This window comes from Hemibagrus wyckioides, linkage group LG13 (genome assembly GCF_019097595.1).
Source record: "Hemibagrus wyckioides isolate EC202008001 linkage group LG13, SWU_Hwy_1.0, whole genome shotgun sequence".
NCBI lineage: Eukaryota > Metazoa > Chordata > Actinopteri > Siluriformes > Bagridae > Hemibagrus > Hemibagrus wyckioides.
In genome coordinates, this window is record NC_080722.1 from 7,305,907 (window position 1) to 7,326,391 (window position 20,485).

Here is a 20,485-nt window from a genome sequence, read left to right on the forward strand (position 1 = left end):
CTGTTAGTTGAGCGTTGGCTGCTCGGTACAGGCCTCTACTTGCCACTGTGGTATCTTGACTGGAATGTTAATAATACTGCGTGGGTGTTGTTAGTATTTAATTCCATCACAACTGTTGTGCATTACCAGTGTGCATTTTTATTGTTGTGTCATAACAAAAAAAACTTATTTAAGGAAAAATAATGGACTAAATCATATATGATATTGTGATGATTAAACAGAATTATAGAATAATTCATTTCCATCCCCCAAAAATGATTAATTCCACTTTCTTTGTAGAGCAGTTTATTTAGTTTATCTTTTTTTTTCTTTAGAAACAATCATATCATGATTATATATATATATATATATTGATAGCAAGGTAAGTAGTCATAAATAATTGCATTTATGTACTGATAATAATTCCATTTTTTGTTGTTGTTGTTGTTAGAATGTAATAAACACGTTCACGCAGACGGCCCAGCACAAACGCTGCTCTTTCTTTGGCAATGTCAGCATAGGTACGGATGTCAGTGTGGAGGAGCTAAAGAAAGCCTATCACGCTGTTGTGCTTGTGAGGTTTCTTTCACTGTTTTATTCAATATACACTATTAGACCTTACCGCATTCATTTCTGCATTCAAACCTGATCGCTTTATGGTACTTTACTTTGGCCAGAGTTACGGGGCAGAAGGAAATCGCTTAATGGGAGTGCCTGGGGAAGATCTAGCTGGTGTGTTCTCCGCCAGAGACTTTGTAGGATGGTATAACGGGCTCCCCAGCAATAAAGAGGTAAATTTAAACTTCCTTATCATGCTTAATTACAGCAACTAAATCTTTGCTGGTGTTTAGAAAACCATTACATCCGGTGAAACACATTCTGTTTTAATCCTTAACCTTTATTTAATGTTGCAGCGGTGAGTAACCTTGATGTGTCACACCCTACGGTCATGGTTAAATTCTGAGCTTGAGTTACTTTCTGTTTGGAGGTTCACATGATTTCCCTTTGTACACCAAGTTTCCTGCTAAGCTCCTGGTACAGTTTTTTCCTCTTACACATACCATCGTAGGTGGATTGTCTTTGCTAAATTGCCCAAGGTATGAATGTGTGTGTGCATGATCCTTGTGAATGATTCAGGTGTATTTCCACTTGTATTCACTGTGGGCAAGATTCCAGATCCACTGCAACCTCGACCAGGATTAAGAGATCACTGAAGATGCATGATTGAATGTTTACATTTTTCCTAGTTCCCCTTTTTTTTAAATCAGATTTTTGATAGTGACAAAAAATAAGATTTTATGTGTTTTTTAACTGAACTGAAAAGCAAGAAAAAAACATGTGCGTCTGTATTGTCCACTGTTCATTACTGGTTAATGTTCACTTTGATTTATACTTTTTTTTTTTTTTTTTATCAGTGATTGCTTCTGTTCTTGTGTCTGAGGGCCAGTGTGTGTTTGTGGGTGGGCTGGGAGTTTTCACTAGCTGAACAGGATAATGCATTGTTTTGGGTGGAAATAGCACTTGTTTCCTGTCTTGCCATGTAGTTTTCACTGGTGCTTTTGAACTTCCATTGCCACTTAAATGAATCATCTGGCATTTGTTGTGGTGGGTGGTGTGGTCGGACCATGTGTGTGAGTGGTTGGGCATTTGGATGTGTTGGATTTTCCTCTTCTCAAAGTGAAAGCTTTGAAATACCCCCCCCCATTAATAATTAATGAGGCACTGCAATTAATAATCCCCCCATTTCTGTTTTTTAAGTAAGCGCTGCTAAAACCCTGAAGAAAGCAAAACATAATCTGTCATTTAATCTAATTATCCTTAATATCCTGAACATGTGTGTTACAGCTGGGTGTTTCATGTGGCTGCGACTGATAGAAATGGAATCCATACAGATACATGTGATTCTATTTAGTCTTTCTGTGTTTCTCCTTCAGCTGCAACCTGATCTAAGCTGCGAGACTGCTGTGGTTTTGGGCCAAGGCAACGTGGCACTGGATGTGGCCAGAATCCTCTTGTCTCCTCTGGACTTTCTGAAGGTTTTTTCTGCACCACAAATAATAAGAACTTTTATAAAAGTAATTTACAGAAACTGTAATGTACAACCCGAAATGTTGGGACGTTTTTTAAGTTTGAATAAAATGAAAACTAAAAGAATTTCAAATCACATGAGCCAATATTTTATTCGCAATAGAACATAAATGTTTAAAATGGAGAAATTTTACAATTTTATTTACAAAATGAGCTCATTTCAAATTTGATGCCTGCTACAGGTCTCAGAATAGTTGGAACGGGGGCATGCTTACCATGGTGTAGGAGTTTCTGGAGTTTTGGTTTTGGAACTTGGTCCCATTCTTGCCTGATATAGGTTTCCAGCTGCTGTAGAGTTTGTGATCATCTTCGACATATTTTTCGTTTTGTTCAGCAAATGGACTCTTCTACTACACAGCTATGCTGTTGTAATTGCTGCAGTATGTAGTTTTGCATTGTCCTGCTGAAATACACAAGGCCTTTTCTGAAATAGACGTCGTCTGGATGGGAGCATGTGTTGCTCTTAAAACCTTTATTTACCTTTCAGCATTCATAGTTCCTTCCAAAACATGCAAGCTGCGCATGTCGTATGCAGTTATGCACCCCCATACTATCAGAGATGCTGGCTTTTGAACTGAATGCTGATAGCACGCTGGAAGGTCTCCCTCCTCTTTAGCCCGGAGGACACGGCGTCCGTGATTTCCAACAAGAATGTCGAATTTTGACTCATTTGACCATAGAACACCTTTCTACTTTGTTTCCAACAGTCCATTTTAAATGAGCCTTGGCCCACAGGACACCCTGGCGCTTTTGGACCATGTTGACATATGGCTTCCTTTTTGCATGATAGAGCTTTAGTTGCCATCTGCAGATGGCACGGTGGATTGTGTTTACCGACAGTGGTTTCTGGAAGTATTCCTGGGCCCATTTAGTAATGTCAATGACAGAATCATGCCGATGAGTGATGCAGTGTCATCTGAGGGCCCGAAGACCACTGGCATCCAACAAAGGTCTTCGACCTTGTCCTTTACGCACAGAGATTTCTCCAGTTTCTCTGAATCTGTTGATTATGTTATGCACTGTAGATGATGAGATTTGCAAAGCCGTTGCAAAATGATGTTGAGGAACGTTGTTTTTAAAGTATTCCACAATCTTTTTACAGACTCTTTCACAGATTGGAGAGGCTCTGCCCATCTTTACTTCTGAGAGACTCTGCCTCTCTAAGACTTCCCTTTTAGAGCTAATCATGTTACAGACCTGATGTCAATTAGCTTAATTAGTTGCTAGATGTTCTCCCAGCTGAATCGTTTCAGAATTTCTTGCTTTTTCAGCCCTTTGTTGCCCCTGTGCTAACTTTTTTGCAGTGGCGGGCCGTGAATTTCACACCTAGGCTTTCATTGGTGTCCTTCCTGAATTAATCCACATCTATACCATCATTATGACACCACGGCGATAGATACTAATCAACTGTTAAATAGCAAAGTAAAAAGTAAATTAGGGTACAGTATTTCATACCTCACAAGGAATAGTCAATTTTATTACAGTCCGCCTTGAAAATGCATTTGTAAGGATGTCTGTGACCAAATCGATTTCTTCTTCTCTGTCAGCCATTGTGAGTTAAAAAATAAATAAATAAATAATTTAGTTTGTGCGGTTCGCTGCCTCTGACTACTCCAATTATCCAGTCAATGAAATATGATTGGATAAATACTCTTATCATAAATATACACTACTGGAAGCAGCGCAACCAAGACATTACACACTCATAGAAAAATGGAAAAACATTCATGGAGAAATATATTAAATATATTAAAATGCAAGTCAGTGATTCAGATCACTGCTGTTTAGGCTAGCAGAGAAGGCCTTGCTAGCCCTGATGGCCCACCACTGCTTTTTTGTGACCTGTAGCTGGCATCAAATTTGAAATGAGCTCATTTGGGTAAAAGTGTAAACTTTCTCCGTTTGTTGTTCTCTATGTTCTCTTGTGAATAAAATGTTGGCTCATGTGATTTGAAAGATGTCCCAACATTTCCGGAATTCGGGTTGTATTACATGGGTATTGGTTTGGTGTTTTGTTGGGTATTAATTTGGTGTTTTGTTGGGTATTATTTTGATATGTTCATGTGTATCTTTCATTCACGAATAAAGTGAAGTTATACTGTGACTTGCACTCCAACTCTGTCCTTATTCATGTTCTGTGTAAGTCGAGAACGCGTTACATCAGATGCAGCTGCATCATTTTCACATAGCACATTCTCACCCTGCACTTCTCACTACTGTTACAGGACCAAGACCGAGTTTTTCTGACAGACTTTTCTGGCAAGAAACAAATATTGAGCAATTTACCAAACTTGTTTTTCTCCTCTCTGCTGCCATGTGATGAATGTAGAGACACAGTTAATAGGTGTATTTTTTTGTTTTAATTTTTTTGGCAGAAGACAGACATTACCCAGCAGGCCCTGAAGTCTCTCAGGGAGAGTCGGGTTCGCAGGGTTCTGATTGTGGGAAGGAGGGGACCACTTCAAATTGCATGTACAATTAAGGTATTAAGAAGGTTTTATCTGTCAGTCTCAGTGTTCAATCCTCCTCTCTTGTCCTTTCAATTTAGTTTTTTTTTTTGTTGTTGTTGTTGTTTCAGTTCATGCATTTGCAGTTCCTCATTTTGGCAGTACATCTTGTTCACATTTATATCTAATCTGTGTTAATGTAGTTCAACTAATGCCGTATTCTAAGATCATAAATAAGTCCTCTATTTCATTATCTGTTAGCAAAATAATTGCCTATATATTCGTGTTTTTAAAAAGCTTCCAGTTTTAGTTGCTGAAAACACTGTAATATATGTGAAATGAGGAAGTACTTTGGGGTTTTTGCGTTTGGTTTCTCATTTCCTTATACAGTGGTGTTTAGTGTCTTTTCGATTATTTTTTTTTCCATGTGGTCATGAAAGCTTCTGCTATAATAGTGAGCCATGTGCCATAATAGAAAGCTGTGAATGTTTCGTAGCATCCAGAGCTAGACAAACAGGCACTGTTAAATTTGGCTTGAAGGCACAAACCCTCAGAAATGTGCAGTGGGCACAGTGCAAATTTTCCATCTAGCTCACTCAGAGATTACTCCATGTTATGTAAATGTAGGCTAAATGTGTTCCATCTGTGTTTTTTTCTTTTCTTTCTTTCTTCAGGAGGTTAGAGAAATGATTAACTTGCCTGAGACTAACGCTGACATGCTCCCAGGTGACTTTGAAGACATAGCTGAGGCTCTAAAAGGTACGGGCATTAAACACAGCCATGGTGAGCATGTGTCAGTGGGTGGTGATGTGTCAGTGGGTGGTGTTTAGAATCCATCCATTATTAGTGTTGTCCAATGAATCAGACAGATTTGACATATAACATTTTATTGAGTGAAATTCTTTGTACATTTACGTCTTCTGATGTCATTTATTTGAGTGTAAAAATGAGACTGGCCCACAAAGATGAAAAAAGGGCAGAAAGCAGAGTCACAGGCTTACTGACGTATGAAATGATGCTCACATTATTTCAGCATTAGTGTCACTCTGATCTTTGACTGTAGACTTACACTAAAATTTAAGCGCTGTCTACATGAAGTTTCCAGCCTACATATAGATTGATCAGGCATACCATTATGACCACCGGCCTAATATTGTGTTGGTCCCGCTTTTGTTGCCAAAACAGCCCAAAACAATTCAATTCAATTCAATTTTATTTGTATAGTGCTTTGAAAGAGCATTGTCTCAAAGCAGCTTTACATGAGAAACAACTAGGGCTGTCAATCGATTAAAATATTTAATCGCAATTAATCGCATGATTGCCATGAGTTAACTCGTGATTAATCGCAACTTAATCGCACATTTTTATCCATTCTAAATGTACCTTCAATTAATACTTTTTTAGTTTTTAATACTCTAATCAACATGGGCATGGACAAATATTGAAATGCATGTTGTTAACCATATCCAACATAGAGCATGAAGACTAGACATGTTTCAAAGGTCATAGATATTTTTCTTTTTCTTCTTCTTCTAAACATGCAAAGTGTACATTTATTACTGAAACCACCTTAAATATAAAGCATAAAGAACATAGACATGTTTTTCAAATAACTTGTTCATGGCTATTAAACACATGAAGAAAATGAATTTGCGTTAACGCATTAATAACGCGTTCATTTTGACCGCCCTAGAAACAACATAAGAAAACAACAAACATATAAACAGGCAAACAGTCCTAGATGTTATCCCAATTGATCAAACCTGAGGTGACTGAGGCAACTGGAAAGGAAAAACTCCCTTAGATGGTATGAGGAAGAAACCTTGAGAGGAACCAGACTCAAAAGGGAACCCATCCTCATTTGGGTGACAGCGGAGTGTGAGATTACATTGTGCATTTATGTGTAGTCAATTGTGTGATGCCAATAAAGCATGTGTAGAACATTATGTAAATTAATAAGGAGGTTATTGTCATCCACAGCGCTGCTTTGAATACCCCAATCCTCAAAAAGCAGAACCCGGCTGGAGCTGGTCCGTCTCCGGATGCCACTGGAGCCGGCACAGTCTCTGTATGCCTGGGGATGGGTAGAAGAAGGGAAACAATGGAACAGAATTAGCGTAGCTGCTGTTCATAATATATTATATAATATAAATATAATAATGGGCATTTAATCATATGTACTGGAAGGTTATGGGATGTGTTAAATATATGCCAGGCTAAAGAGATAAGTCTTTAGTCTACGTTTAAACTGGGAGACTGTGTCTGAGCCCCGAACACTGTCAGGAAATACGAAAGTCCGGAGTTTTGTGATCTTAAAGAGCGTGGTGGATTGTAACGTGTTAGAAGACTGGCTAGATATGTTGGAGCTGAACCATTTGAGCCTTGAATGTAAGTAGTGCTAATTTATAGTCAATTCTAAGTTTAAGAGGTAGCCAATGCAGGGATGGTAATATTGGGGTTATATGATCATATTTTCTTGACCTGGTAAGAACTCTGGCGGCTGCATTCTGGACTAACTGTAGCTTGTTTATTGAAGATGCAGGACAGCCTCTTAGTAATACATTACAATAGTCCAGTCTGGAGGTCATGAATGCATGAACTAGTTTTTCTGCATCAGATACAGATAAAATGTTCCTAAGCTTGGCAATATTTCTAAGATGGAAAAAGGCTGTTTTTGGAATATTGGAAATATGATTTTCAAAGGACAAGTTGCTGTCTAATATTACACCCAGGTCTTTCACTGTTGAGCTAGTAGTAATAGTACATCCTTCTAAATGCAAGCTGAATTGCGATAGCTTCTGTGTACTGGTTTTTGGACCAATAAGTAATATCTCTGTCTTATCAGAATTTAGTAATAGAAAATTATCAGTCATCCAATCTTTAATATCTTTAACACACTCAGTTAATCTAGACAAATTAGATATTTCATCTGGTTTTGATGAGATATATAACTGGGTATCATCGGCATAACAATGGAAACTAATCCCATTTATTATGTATTGCTTTCTTTCTTAAACTTCTCAATAAGTGCACCACCTTAAAAATAAGACTTGCATGAAAGAAAGAAGAGGCCTTTAGAACTTAGTGAACTGTACTGTAATGAACTGTACAGTATCAGTGTTTACATACACGTGCACTTGTAACTTAAGGCCATGTCCGCAAATAGCTGGGTATTTTTAAGAAGGGAGATTTTTCTGTGTTTTGATTTTTCGTCCACATGCTAATGCAGTTTGAGGTAGTTGAAAACGAAGCTTCTGGAAAACTCCTTCCAAAGTGAAGATTTTCCAAAACTCACAGTTTTCAGTGGTGTTATGTGGACAGGGGAAACAGAGATTTTGACGAATTGACATCACTGTCTGTGTGCCGGTCTCCTTGATTTGACTTCAGCTTTGTTTATGAAGATATATTGTGCAATAGCAGACATGCGTAAACTACTGACTGTGTTAACGTTGTTTACTGGACTTTTTACATGCATGCACATACACGCGCAGTTACTCGCGATGGCGGTTTTGGACGAGACCCGGTCGTCCAAACATTCTACAATGTTTCCCGCTATGCGCCATTGTTGTTAAACTGCCGGAACCGGTAATAAAGTTTTGTCTAGGCTTCTGATTGGCTAGGCATGCTCCTGATAGCACTTTACAGGACGTTTTTAACACGTAGGTCATGTGGACAGAATAAAAAAATAGAGCCAGCTACGTGTGGACATGGCCTAAAGTCATCACTAACCACTAACTTCCTTTACCGCAAATTTGGATGCAGGTTTTTTTTTGTAGTAAGTAAGGAAAATGCCGAACAGAAAATGTATTGGAGTAAAAGTATAGAATTTGTTTAAAAAAAGTAGTGAAGTAAAAGTTGACAGAAATATAAAAACTCAAGTAAAGTACAAAAACTCTTAAAAAATACTTAAGTACTGTAACAAAGTAATTTTACTTCGTTACTTTACACCACTGGTGCCATGTGTTCCCCAGGTAAGTGATGCGCACGCACCTGACCATCCACATAAAAGAAAATGTGATTCATCAGACCAGGCCATCTTTTTTCATTGCTCTGTGGTCCAGTTCTGATGCTCACTTACCCATTGTTGGCACTTTTGGTGGTGCACAGGGGTCAGCATGGACACCCTGACTGATCTGCGGCTATGCAGCCCCATACGCAGCAAAATACGATGCACTGTGTATTCTGACACCTTTCTACCAGAACCAGCATTAACTTCTGCAGCAATTTGAGTAACAATAGCTCATCTGTTGGATCGGATCACACGGGTCAGCCTTCTCTCCCCACGTGTATTAATGAGCCTTGGCCGCCCATGACCCTGTCACCGGATCACCACTTGTTCTTTCCTTGGACCACTTTGGATAGATACTGACCACTGCAGACCGGGAACACCCCACAAGAGCTGCAGTTTTGGAGATGCTCTGATCCAGTCGTCTAGCCATCACAATTTGGCCCTTCGTCAAACTCGCTCAAATCCTTACACTTGCCCATTTTTCCTGCTTCTAACACATCAACTTTGATAACAAAATGTTCACTTGCTGCCTAATATATCCCACCCACTAACAGGTGCCATGATGAGGAGATCATCAGTGCTATTCACTTCACCTCTCACTGCTCATAATGTTATGGCTGATCGGTGTATTCCTACATGACTTATAAATAATATATACCTACATGACTTATACCTACATGCTTTTGTGTGCTTGTTATACACCCGTGTGCGTGTGTGTGCGTGTGTGTGCGTGTGTGTGTGTGTGTGTGCGTGTGTGTGTGTGTGCGTGTGTGTGTGTGCGTGTGCGTGTGTGTGTGCGTGTGCGTGTGTGTGTGCGTGTAGAAAAATAGACTCACAAAACCAAGTCAAAACCATGCCAAGTCAGGGTTAGCTGTACAAACTTGACTGTGAATTATGTCTTTTTCTGGAAAGCTTTGTGGGAAATGGGCAGGCGGTAACCAGAAGTATAATCACAGATGTCTTGACATATCATTACATGTACTGTTGACAGTAAACACTGGATTTTATTGTTTAGGTATTAAATGCTCAGACATTTTTTTAAGAGATAAGATGTGATTTTATCTACATTGCTTAGAAAATGACTGGATCCATTTTTTCCAGATAACTGGTACTGTAGCAGATTGCGATAGTCTAGACAGAGACGTTAACATAGGTCCTGAAGTTGAAAAAGTCTCTGATTATTTTAGTCGTGGAAGCTTTTCACATTGCATTGCACATAGAATTTAACCATTTTCAGAATTAAATTTTCTTTTCTTTTCCTTTTCTTTTTCTTTAAAGTAATGTCTGTTAATAAAAACAAAAACGTATTTACATATAAATATTTAAATGCTCATAAAATTATTTTAAATTAAAGGAAATATTTTATATTTGGTTATTTTATTTTTTATTATTATTTTATATTTTCTTTATTTTTTTTTATGTCCTTTTGCAGCATTTACAGATATTTGTCTGAGCTTTGCACAGTTTGATTTAGTCATTTTCTTTCCTTCCTTAAAGCAAATTAGATGAAGAATGTTAATGGACCACAATTTTCTAGTCTAAACGCAGATTTTCACTTGGCATTAAGTCTTGGTTTGACTCGGAAATTACAAAAACAAAATCTCTTCCTTTATAGTATAATGTACTATATTTTTTCACTTTGTTATAATAGATATAACATTGCTCCTAGGAAGTTTTGCAGATGTTTTAAATGGATTTAAAATAAACATTGTTGTACTCTGTTTCATATATACTATATTGCCAAATGTTTTGGGACACCCCTCCAAATCATTGAATTCGGGTGTTGTTTTTTAGGGGTTGGTCTTGGCCCTTTAGTTCTACTGAAAGGAACTCTTAATGCTTTAGAAAGCCAAGACATTTTGGACAATTTCATGCTCCTTTGAAGATGACCCCTTCCTGTTCCAACATAAGGCAAGCTAAATAAACACATGAATGAGTCAGTTTTTTGTTGAAGAACTTGACCTCAACCCGATATAACACCTACAACACCTTTGGGATGAATTAGAGCGGAGACTGCGAGCCAAGCCTTTTCGTCCAACATCAGTGCCTGACCTCACAAATGCACTTCTAGAGGAATATTCAAACATTGCCATAAGCACACTCAAAACCTTCCCAGAAGAGTTGAAGCTACAAAGTGCGGGTCAACTCCATATTACATTCATGTGCATGTCTAGACAGAAGTCCCAAAACTTTCACCAATATAGTGTATGTAGATTACAAAATATAGCCATGCATGCTGTGAATAGTGCCACTTGGAGACCATGGAAATGGTTTTGGACGAACTGTTCAGTTTTGCTCTGGTGTATGCAATGTATTTTAAAACTAAAATGAATATAGAAATCTTGTAAGTTGCTCAAAAGCCCCAGCTTAAACAATTGCGCTTGACTGTACAGAGTGCAGTTACAGATGGGGAATGAGGTAATAAATTGCAATATCCGGTGCCACTCAGATGAGGTTCCCTTTTGAGAAGTTTCTTCCTCATATCAACTCCAGTAAAGTTTTCCAGTGAAGCTGTCTGTCGCTAAAAGCGTTGTACAAATGACATAGAACTGAAATGAAAAAGAAAGGGGAGCAAATACTATTTTTTAGCCCATACACACTTATTAACTGATCTTTTTATATTACATTTTTATATATGACATGTTTCGAATAGAAAAAAGAACATGTGCATGTAAACTTTTCTTGTACTTCTTCAAAAGAGCAGCATTTTCCCTCAAGTTTAAACAGGTGTGTGCATTTATTAAGACTTTTATATGTGTGGTTTAAATATACACTTTAATCCTTTTTGGGTTAGTCAGGAATGCAGACTTGAACAGAAACTGAAATAAAGAAAAAGGCATCTACTGTATAATTCTCTTTCACTTCATGCGTTCTAAACGGCTTTCGTAAGGAATGTTGCACCGTGAGTGTTTTACTCACTGCTAGCTGTTTGTACAGCCCAGTGCATGTCACCTTTATTCAAAGTGTTATGGAAAAAGACTTGCGGGTAAAATTTTCCGTAAGGCGGGCATGCCTCAGATCACAAATAAACAGAAGGGTGAAACTAGATGCACTGACACCTGTGGATTAATGTAAATTCCAGTTGATGGAACATATTCGGATTAATCTTTTGGCAAAAAAAAAAAAAAACGAATCAATTAAAACTTGCATAAATCTGTGGAATATTGAGCGTTACAAAAGTACAGAATACAAGATTGCATCACGTTGTACGCAAAGTTACATATCCAGATACACTGGTTTCAAGATAATAACAATAGACGTGAACGACTGGAAAAAAAGCGTAACACAGAGTTGTATTTAATGTAGGAGCTTATCAAACGCACAACGATTGTGAGGAGACATTTTATTGTAACTAGAGTAAGGAGTGGTATTATTATTATTGTCTGAGCACCAACATTTGCTGGGTGTGGCGATTCATCTTAATTTATGCATTTAGCATTCATGGTTGCATGACAAAAAATTCGAGTGTAACGATTTTTTATTATGCAATCATAAATGCTACGTACGTTTGGACTATGTTTACAAATGAATTAATCAAGCAATTTGATTAACGCGTGATAGCAGTATGAGTCTTTATAAACACTTGACGATTCAGACAGGAAGCGATCCCGATGCTTGTTCAGCAGATTTCCCTCATCTGAGAAGCATGACGCAAAATCCCGTTTTCATGGCGAGCTAGAAACAAACGGATAAATAAATTCTTGTTTACATCCTCATATCCATGGGTCCAGACATGACGGCTAACGACATGACATTACTCCATTGTTATAGCTCTAAGCACATTATTTAAATTGTACCCATGTGACATATCGAATACTGAATCAGTGGTGAATACTAGTCACCAATTAACTTTACAGACGCTTTTAATAGCAGTAACCGTAGTAGTAACCGTGCAAGTTATAGCATGGTTGCATGCTATATAGCAGGGTGTGTGCTAAAAAGCATATTTCCACAACTAAGTTTACTTAACAACAAATCCCAGTGTAGAAAGGGAAAGGATCGTTGTTGTCTTTATTTTATCTCTTTTCCTTTCTTTGCTTTAAAGGTTTCTGTCAACTGTAAACAGCCATCTAAACAGCTTTGAGTCATACAAAAATAGAGATTCCCTGTACTGTCTTCATGAAGTTGACTATAAAAATAAGCAATAAGGTATTTAAAATAAAATCTAGGATGACTAGCACTGTTTTCTCACCCACCATTGAGATGTTTGATTTTTTAATATATATATATATATATATATATATATATATATATATATATATATATATATATATATATATATATATATATATATATATAATATATATATATATATATATAATATATATATATATAATATATATATATATATATATATATATATATATATATATATATATATATATATATATAATGTCTGAGACCAGAATGAAAATCTGGGATTCTTTTTAAAATTGGTTTCTGAATTTTGGAAATATTTCAAAACAAAGAAAGAATATGCATCATCCAAGATTCTGCATTATTTCTAGGTCCCTGTCTAAATGTAAGCACTATTGCGATCTTGACCAGTTGAACCACTTTGTACAGAAGGTCAGATTTAGACACCCTTCTCCGAAGACACTTACATTTATCTTGTTTATAGAACTGCTGAAGGTTACGAACCTTGCTCAAGGACCCTGCAGTGGCAGGTTGGATTTGAGCTCACAACCTGACAATCAGCAGTCCAACATCTTACCCTCTGAGCCTCCACTGCCTTTCTAGTGAAGCATGTGTTTAATACGGCACTCTATCATTTGAGTAAATTTGATCAAAAAATGAATCATGAGGTTTTGCACAAACTTGTGGAGTCCGCACAGTTCAAGTGCATGCTACCATTAAAGCAAAACGAGAGCCAAACGAAATACTAATAACCTCTAAAGTTCATGTCAGTATTTCCAAGATTCTCCTGTTCACTCAAGTTGTTGTTAATAATATGGTTTTTAACAAAAATTGAAGAAGAAGCCTTTATCACACATACATTACAGCACACATTTCTTCAGTTGTTGGTGGTCAGAGCACAGAGTTAGCCACCCATGGAGCACATGCATGCTCATTAGAGGCAGTTTGGCAGTGCTGGGGCTTGGAAACCTGAACCATCCAATGAACAACCCAATCGTGATTGCCGTGTTGTATTAAATTAGAAAAGAATGCCAAATTTGTATCCTGTTTTATACTCTTCCTGTGAACTATAATATAAACTATGAATATAAACTGTACTGATTTTATCTATAGCACTTAAGCTGACCCAATCCCTTTCCCCAACACACTTTCACTCACACACATACACACACACAAACCCCTCATGTGTGTTGTTGTTGTTGTTGTTTGTGTAGATCTTCCCAGGCCTAGGAAGAGACTGACTGAGCTAATGCTGAAGACGGTGAAAGTGGACGATGGTCAGAAGGCAAATAAACAATGGGGTTTCCGCTTTCTGCGCAGTCCTTTGAAAGTGCTTTCAGACCGCGATGGGAAAAAAGTAGCAGGGATTCGTTTAGCTGTGAACAAACTGGAGGTGAGGATTTCTGCATAAGAGCACTTTCACACATGCCTTTTGCTTTATACACATTTTAGTACACGAGAGGTGTCCATTGATCATACTGTTAATTCATAACCCAAGCTAATCTGCACAGCAGAACTTTTTCTGCTCCGATGTGGCTTTTTGGAGATCACAAATACTGAAAGAGACGTCCAGTGGACTTTAAGTTGATGAATGGGTTTGTATGACTTCTACGTGTGGTAGTAGATGTTTGAGTTGTTTCTCCTGTATCTGTACTCAGGGTTCAGGGGAGGATGCTCGCGCTCTGCCCACAGGACAAACCCAGGATCTAGAGTGTGGTCTGCTCATCAGCAGTATTGGTTATAAGAGCCTACCAATTGATCCCTCTGTACCCTTTGACCCTCACACTTCTACAGTGCCAAACGACATGGGCAGAGTGTCTCATACAGCAGGTAAGAGGAAGTTCAGTGTGGGTGTATGAAGTTCTCGTGTTTTGGTAAATTAAATATTGCTGAACCGTCCGTTTAGAAGGAAATTTAAGGGTGCTGAAATGACATATATTTTGTGACCATTACTCTGACCTTCAATGTCTAAGACATTACACAAGTGCTAAACAACATGGATTATGACTATAAGCAGTTTTCAGTCCAGGCCGATACTTAGACCGCATGGCATTGGATAGTTTGGGGAGTAACAGATGTTTCTTAGAGTTTAGGGATTAGTATAACATCACCATAAGAACAACATCGACAATACAGATTTATTCATTTGCAATAGAAACCAGTGAATGTGTGTGTCTCACATGTAATTCTGTAAGGGGTGTGTGTGTGCATTTCAGTTCATGTGTACTTTTATATTTGTGTGCTTCTAAGCATAGATTAGATATGAGAGTTGGCCGGTCCTGTGAGAAATCACACTGCGTGTTATGTAAGACCTTTGGAACGATTATTTGTTTCAAGTAGAAACTTGTTGCATTATCTGAAATTATGACATGAGATTCACACCACTGTATTTAAGTGAATTGTATATTATTATTATAAGGAAATTTATGGGTGTGAAAATGACATGGATTGTTTGTGAGTCTAAGTGTAGTCTTAATGTTCATACTTTATAAGATGCTAGCCCAGTAATAAATAACATGGTTAATGGCCGTAAGGGCTTTTCACTCCAGGCAGATACTAAGACCACACAAAGGCACTGGACCGAATATAAGCCTTGTGAAGACATTGGCTAGTTGTCACCAAATAAAGAGTTTCAATTTGTTACAGCTGCATCAAGTTTCCAGTACTATTTAGCCAGTACTGTAATATAAAACTGTTTCTCTGTGTGTGTCTCTCTGTGTGTGTGTGTGTGTGTGTGTGTGTGTGTGTGTGTGTGTGTGTGTGTGGGCATGTACCTGCAGGGCTGTACTGCAGTGGCTGGGTAAAGCGTGGGCCAACTGGTGTCATTGCAACAACTATGAATGACAGTTTTGAAACAGCACGAATTCTCCTGAAAGATGTGGAATCAGGAGCGCTTGAGCTGTCCTCTAATAAAGCTGGTGCTCAGGAGATTACAAGCTTACTGCAGACTCGAGGTAATAAACGCATACAAAAATACGAAATATTAATTTTACATACGTACATATATAATGTGTGCAATGGAAGAACAATTGCAGTAAACAATTCATACGACAGGTTTATAAATCTTCTGCCTCGTTCATGAGCACAGGATACACAGTCGAACAAACATTTTCTTTTGCCTTTCAACATGGAAGCCATTTGGGAATTTGTCCCAAATTGATCCCAACTGTGTGAGGTTTCTGTATAAACATTAGCTTAGGAAATATTGATATGAAAACAAAGATGTTGTAAAGTGAAACTAAATATCAAGATGATGAAAATATAACTATAGTCAAGTAACAGAAAAAAAGCAAATCTGAAAGTTTTTAAACATTGGTTATAAAAGTCTCAGCGGGGCCCCAGTGCTCATTGCCGTGGTGCTGGAGATGTTGTTCTCGATCCGGACTGACTGAGATCTCCCAGTCAGGAAGTCCAGGATCCAGTTGCAGAGGGAGGTGTTCAGGCCCAGCAGGCTCAGCTTCTCTATTAGGTGCTGAGGGATGATTGTATTGAATGCTGAACTGAAGTCTATAAACAGCATTCGTACGTATTTGTCCTTATTGTCCATGTGGGTGAGGGCCAGATAAAGGGTTGTGGTGATGACATCATCCATGGAGCAATTTGGACGATACGCACACTGCAGGGGGTCCAGTGAGGGTGGTAGCTGGTTGTTGATGTGCCTCATGACGAGCTTCTTCAAGCACTTCATCAAGATGGACAGGATAAAAGTCATTGAGGCAGGATACTGTAGACGTATTTGGCACGGGATAACTGTTGCTGTCGTGAGACACTCAGGAACAGCTATGCTGCTCTGGGAAATTCTTAAGATGTCCGTGAAGACATCTCCTAGCTGCACATTTCCTGACAAAGGGAAATGTTGTCTGTTCCAGCAGACAGTTGTGGGAAACCATAGCAGTATAGGAAGTATTTACGTGAAGACACAGATTATGTTTTTGTCCTCATATAAACTAAAAGATGTATTCATATAGTATTCATATGAAATGGTTATTTTCAATTACCTGCTATTTAGGTAATTAGGCCATGATCATGGGTGTGTGAGGTCATCATAATTTACAGTTGCCTATTGTACAACGCCTCCTGAGAATAATGGAAATTCCCACACAAAACAGATGAACTTGATTTTCTGGTCTCTCATTGTAAGCAGATGGTGGTTGGGCAGTCACACAGATGGCACTGTAGGAGTGATTGTAGGTGGTGAGTGGGCTTTCTGAATTATATTAGAAAGGATTGATTATTGATCCTGAGATCAGACTGACCAGTCTTTCTGGACCCAGCACATAACCCTCCCTGACCGAAAAGGTGTCTTATTATTTTAGATGGTATATACATGTGATCAGTAACACTAAATTATATCAACCTTTGCATTATAATTCAGGGAAGCAAATCAAATCGTTGGGATTTTTTTTCCTTCTCTTGAAAATCCATACAAGAACTTCCATCATTGAAAGTATTTGGTTCAAACCATGACAGCTTAGTAAGTAAATGTTTCTTACATCAATTCAAATGTTACTCACTGTCATACTCATCTTATTTCTAGACATATTACTAATTGCAAGCTTAACATTGTCTTATTCTACTGGCAAATACTTTTGCAAAATGAAAATACACTTGAAATAAGCAAAAATAAATGTTTGAACTAAGCAAAATAGAAAATAAATAAAATGTCAATTGAATAAGGGTATTTTAAACAAGGTCAGGTCAATTGAATGCGCTAGGGCGCATTCATGCACTGTATATTTTTGCACAGTGGTGTCCTTTGTCTTCGTTTGGATTGTCTGAATGTGTCTATTATTTTCAGGAGTGAGACCAGTGTCATTCTCTGAGTGGGAGAAGATCAACTTGGAGGAGGTGCGGAGAGGAGAAGTCCTGGAAAAGCCTAGGGAGAAAGTACTGGATGTGAAAGAGATGCTGGACATAGCCTGGTCCTGATCCTGACTGATAAAAAATGCTTGACCGATGAAATCAAGTCACACTATGTAGTGACTGGCTTAAAAATTTACATTTATTTTACATCAGATTAAACAGTTGTTTGAAAAATTCCTGACTGGACATGTGCTGCTCTGAATCATTTGATTTGCTCCGAGTCAGGATGAGGAAAGGAAGAGACGATTAGTTACGCTTTGAATACGTGATGTATATGAAACTTTTACATTCAGGTTTAGAATCCACTGATGGCGGTAAACCCGACTCTACAAAAAATTAATCATGTAGAAAATAGTTAAAGATTTAACAGTTAGCATGGCCTCCTCCTGTGAAAGCCCATATCTAAAGGTCATCTAAACAGTGAATTGAAGAGTCACTAAACACTGTGGATCTCCTGTTAGTGTTTTGCTTTCCCCGGAGCTGGAATTAATTACCCTGAATACTAAAGTAGCATCGTGGTTGATGCAACCACTTTCGTTTCAGTTTCCCATACGATTGGGCAATTTACATTTAGTTAAATGTAATTACCATTAATTTTATAAATGAGTCCAAATGTACTGGATCAAAGATAATGGAAAGGCCAAAGTTTGGGGAAAGAAAAGATCTGATCATGATCCAAAACATACAAGTTCATCAGTCAAGCAGAGAGTGAATGTAGCATGGCTGCTTCTGGAACATTCTCAAAAATCTTTACTGATGATAATGAGTTTTACTGAGAAATGTATCCAGTCTAATCAGGAGGAACTTTATCGTGCAGCAAGAAAAAGACCACACTACCAACACAAAACAAAAAGCACTTCACTGCTTGACTGTAGTAGCCTGCCTAAATCGACACAGACCTTAACCCAACTGGACGGCGTTTCACCCCCTGAAGAGAAGACTGAAGAGAAATATAAAGAACTGAAAATTGCTGAGCTACAAGCCTGGAAAAGCATTGCAAAAAGAACAGTGATGTCAGTCATCGTCTTGATGTTGGACCAAACATCATGTGATGTCCAGTTTAATTTCCAATGGTTCTGCTCACTTTGATGATAAAATTTCATGAAAGGTCACATTCCTGCTCGCCGTTGTTCTTATTTATTCTAATTGCTGGAATTTCCACTGCCTCACTACGATGAGAAACAGGCAGGCTGGTATTGAATCCCCCATGTGAATGTGTTATTGTCTTTGTACTGTGAATTTGCACCCTGTATTTATGGGATTTTTCCAGAGAATATATAGCCATGATATAATCATCATCTCACACACTGATTTCTTCCTCTTTTTTTGCACCAGTCCTGAATTTACTGCAAAACCTAAGAGGAGTTCTGCATTTAGTACAGAAGTTGAAGCACCTAAATCACTAGATCACACTGAATTCTGTCATAATCATGTTAAACAACCAAAAGTATCATAAAAATCGGTTACTCAAATCTGCTAGAACTACATCAGAAAGCTTTATGTACGTAGTGTGTGCCTATTATCTTCTTTTGTTCAGCCCCATCAATCTATGCTGCACATATTTCATACAAAATATTTTTTACACCAAATCCTGCACTTCTTTTCTTCTCATTTTATTAGCTAGATCTGCTGTTTGTTCAGAATGTGTGATCAACTTCTCAGACTCAACTCATTAAATCATCTTCCTGTTCTTCATTTTTTTGTTCCCTTCCTGCACTCTTAAAATAGTCATCAAGCTGGGCTTTCCACTCATCAACTCTGTTGAGGAATGGAACTTCCAGTAAACCTGTCCATTTAGTCTTTGCTGTGTCAACATTTAAGTTATGCAGACAAATGATTATGCAATGGTGTTGGTGCTTTTGCATTTGTTATGCTGGAATCAGGACATGCAGGTGTGGAGGCAGTTAAATCCTAGGGGGAAAAAAAACACATGGAAACTTGGCCTCATATCTGAATTCTAGAACAGTGCATTGCATTAAAGTGAGTCGAGTCATCTAGGTTATTTCCTCTGATGTAAGCTAGCTCGGTAGCTTAGTGGTTAAGTGTTGGATCAGAAGGTTGTTTTTTTAATGCCTGAATCACTAAGCTGCCACTGCCAGGCTCCTCAACTGCTCCAATGTGAATAAACACAATTCACTCTGGATAAGGGAGTCTATTAAATGCTGGAAATGTAAATAAATATTTGAGTGTTACTTGGAAAGCCTTAGAATTAGTCTTGCAATGCAGCATGGCCTGATCTGTTACGTAGCCTGAAGCTTTTTTCCAACTGGAGAGTTAGGGTTTTCCCAGATTTCCAAGCTCAAAAAAATGGTTAAAACTACAGCCTTGGATTACTTATATATAAATGAAGGGGATTAATTATCTGTAAATCAGTAGCTCCAGCTCAAATTAATGTGCTAAAAAAGTACTAGTTATAGTAACTCATTTACAGGGATGTCTATCAGATGACTGGTCTTAAAAAAAAAAGTACTAAAACTGCTGTTATTTAACAAAGAAAGAAGAAAGAACTGCTGTTATTTAACAATATAGAACAAACTGCTAATATTGTTGAATGGAAACGGTCAAGAATGGTCAGTGCGATTGACCTTCGAAAAGGTCAGTAGGTTTTCTGCCATGTGAATGTCTTCTTAAAATGCATCAAGTTTTAACGCCTTCTCATCCATCCATCCATCCCTCCCTCCCTCAGGGTTTATCCATCCATCCATCCATCCATCTATCCATCCATCTATCTATCTATCTATCTATCTATCTATCTATCTATCTATCTATCTATCTATCTATCTATCTATCCATCTATCCATCCATCCATCCATCCATCCATCCTCGCAGCCACCCATCTATCTATCTATCCATCCATCCATCCATCCATCCATCCATCCATCCATCCATCCATCCATCCATCCATCCAGATCAAATTGTAAAAGATTCATGGCTGGCAAACGGACACCTGTACAATTGTACA

The 20,485-nt window shown here is 38.0% G+C and overlaps 1 protein-coding gene across 2 annotated transcripts in view; it reads left to right on the plus strand.

Moving 5' to 3' along the window:
• Window positions 1-18,815, plus strand: part of fdxr (ferredoxin reductase) — a 32,581-nt gene extending 13,766 nt beyond the window's left edge. Inside the window, exons 4-12 of one of the 2 annotated variants that reach the window (XM_058405500.1) lie at window positions 431-553; window positions 657-770; window positions 1,914-2,015; window positions 4,443-4,550; window positions 5,189-5,273; window positions 13,875-14,053; window positions 14,319-14,490; window positions 15,441-15,614; window positions 17,459-18,815. In XM_058405500.1, the coding sequence (XP_058261483.1) occupies window positions 431-553; window positions 657-770; window positions 1,914-2,015; window positions 4,443-4,550; window positions 5,189-5,273; window positions 13,875-14,053; window positions 14,319-14,490; window positions 15,441-15,614; window positions 17,459-17,589 (1,188 nt within the window). In that variant the 3' untranslated portion in view covers window positions 17,590-18,815. The other variant, XM_058405501.1, reaches the window with a different exon arrangement.
• Window positions 18,816-20,485: the final 1,670 nt, after the last annotated feature.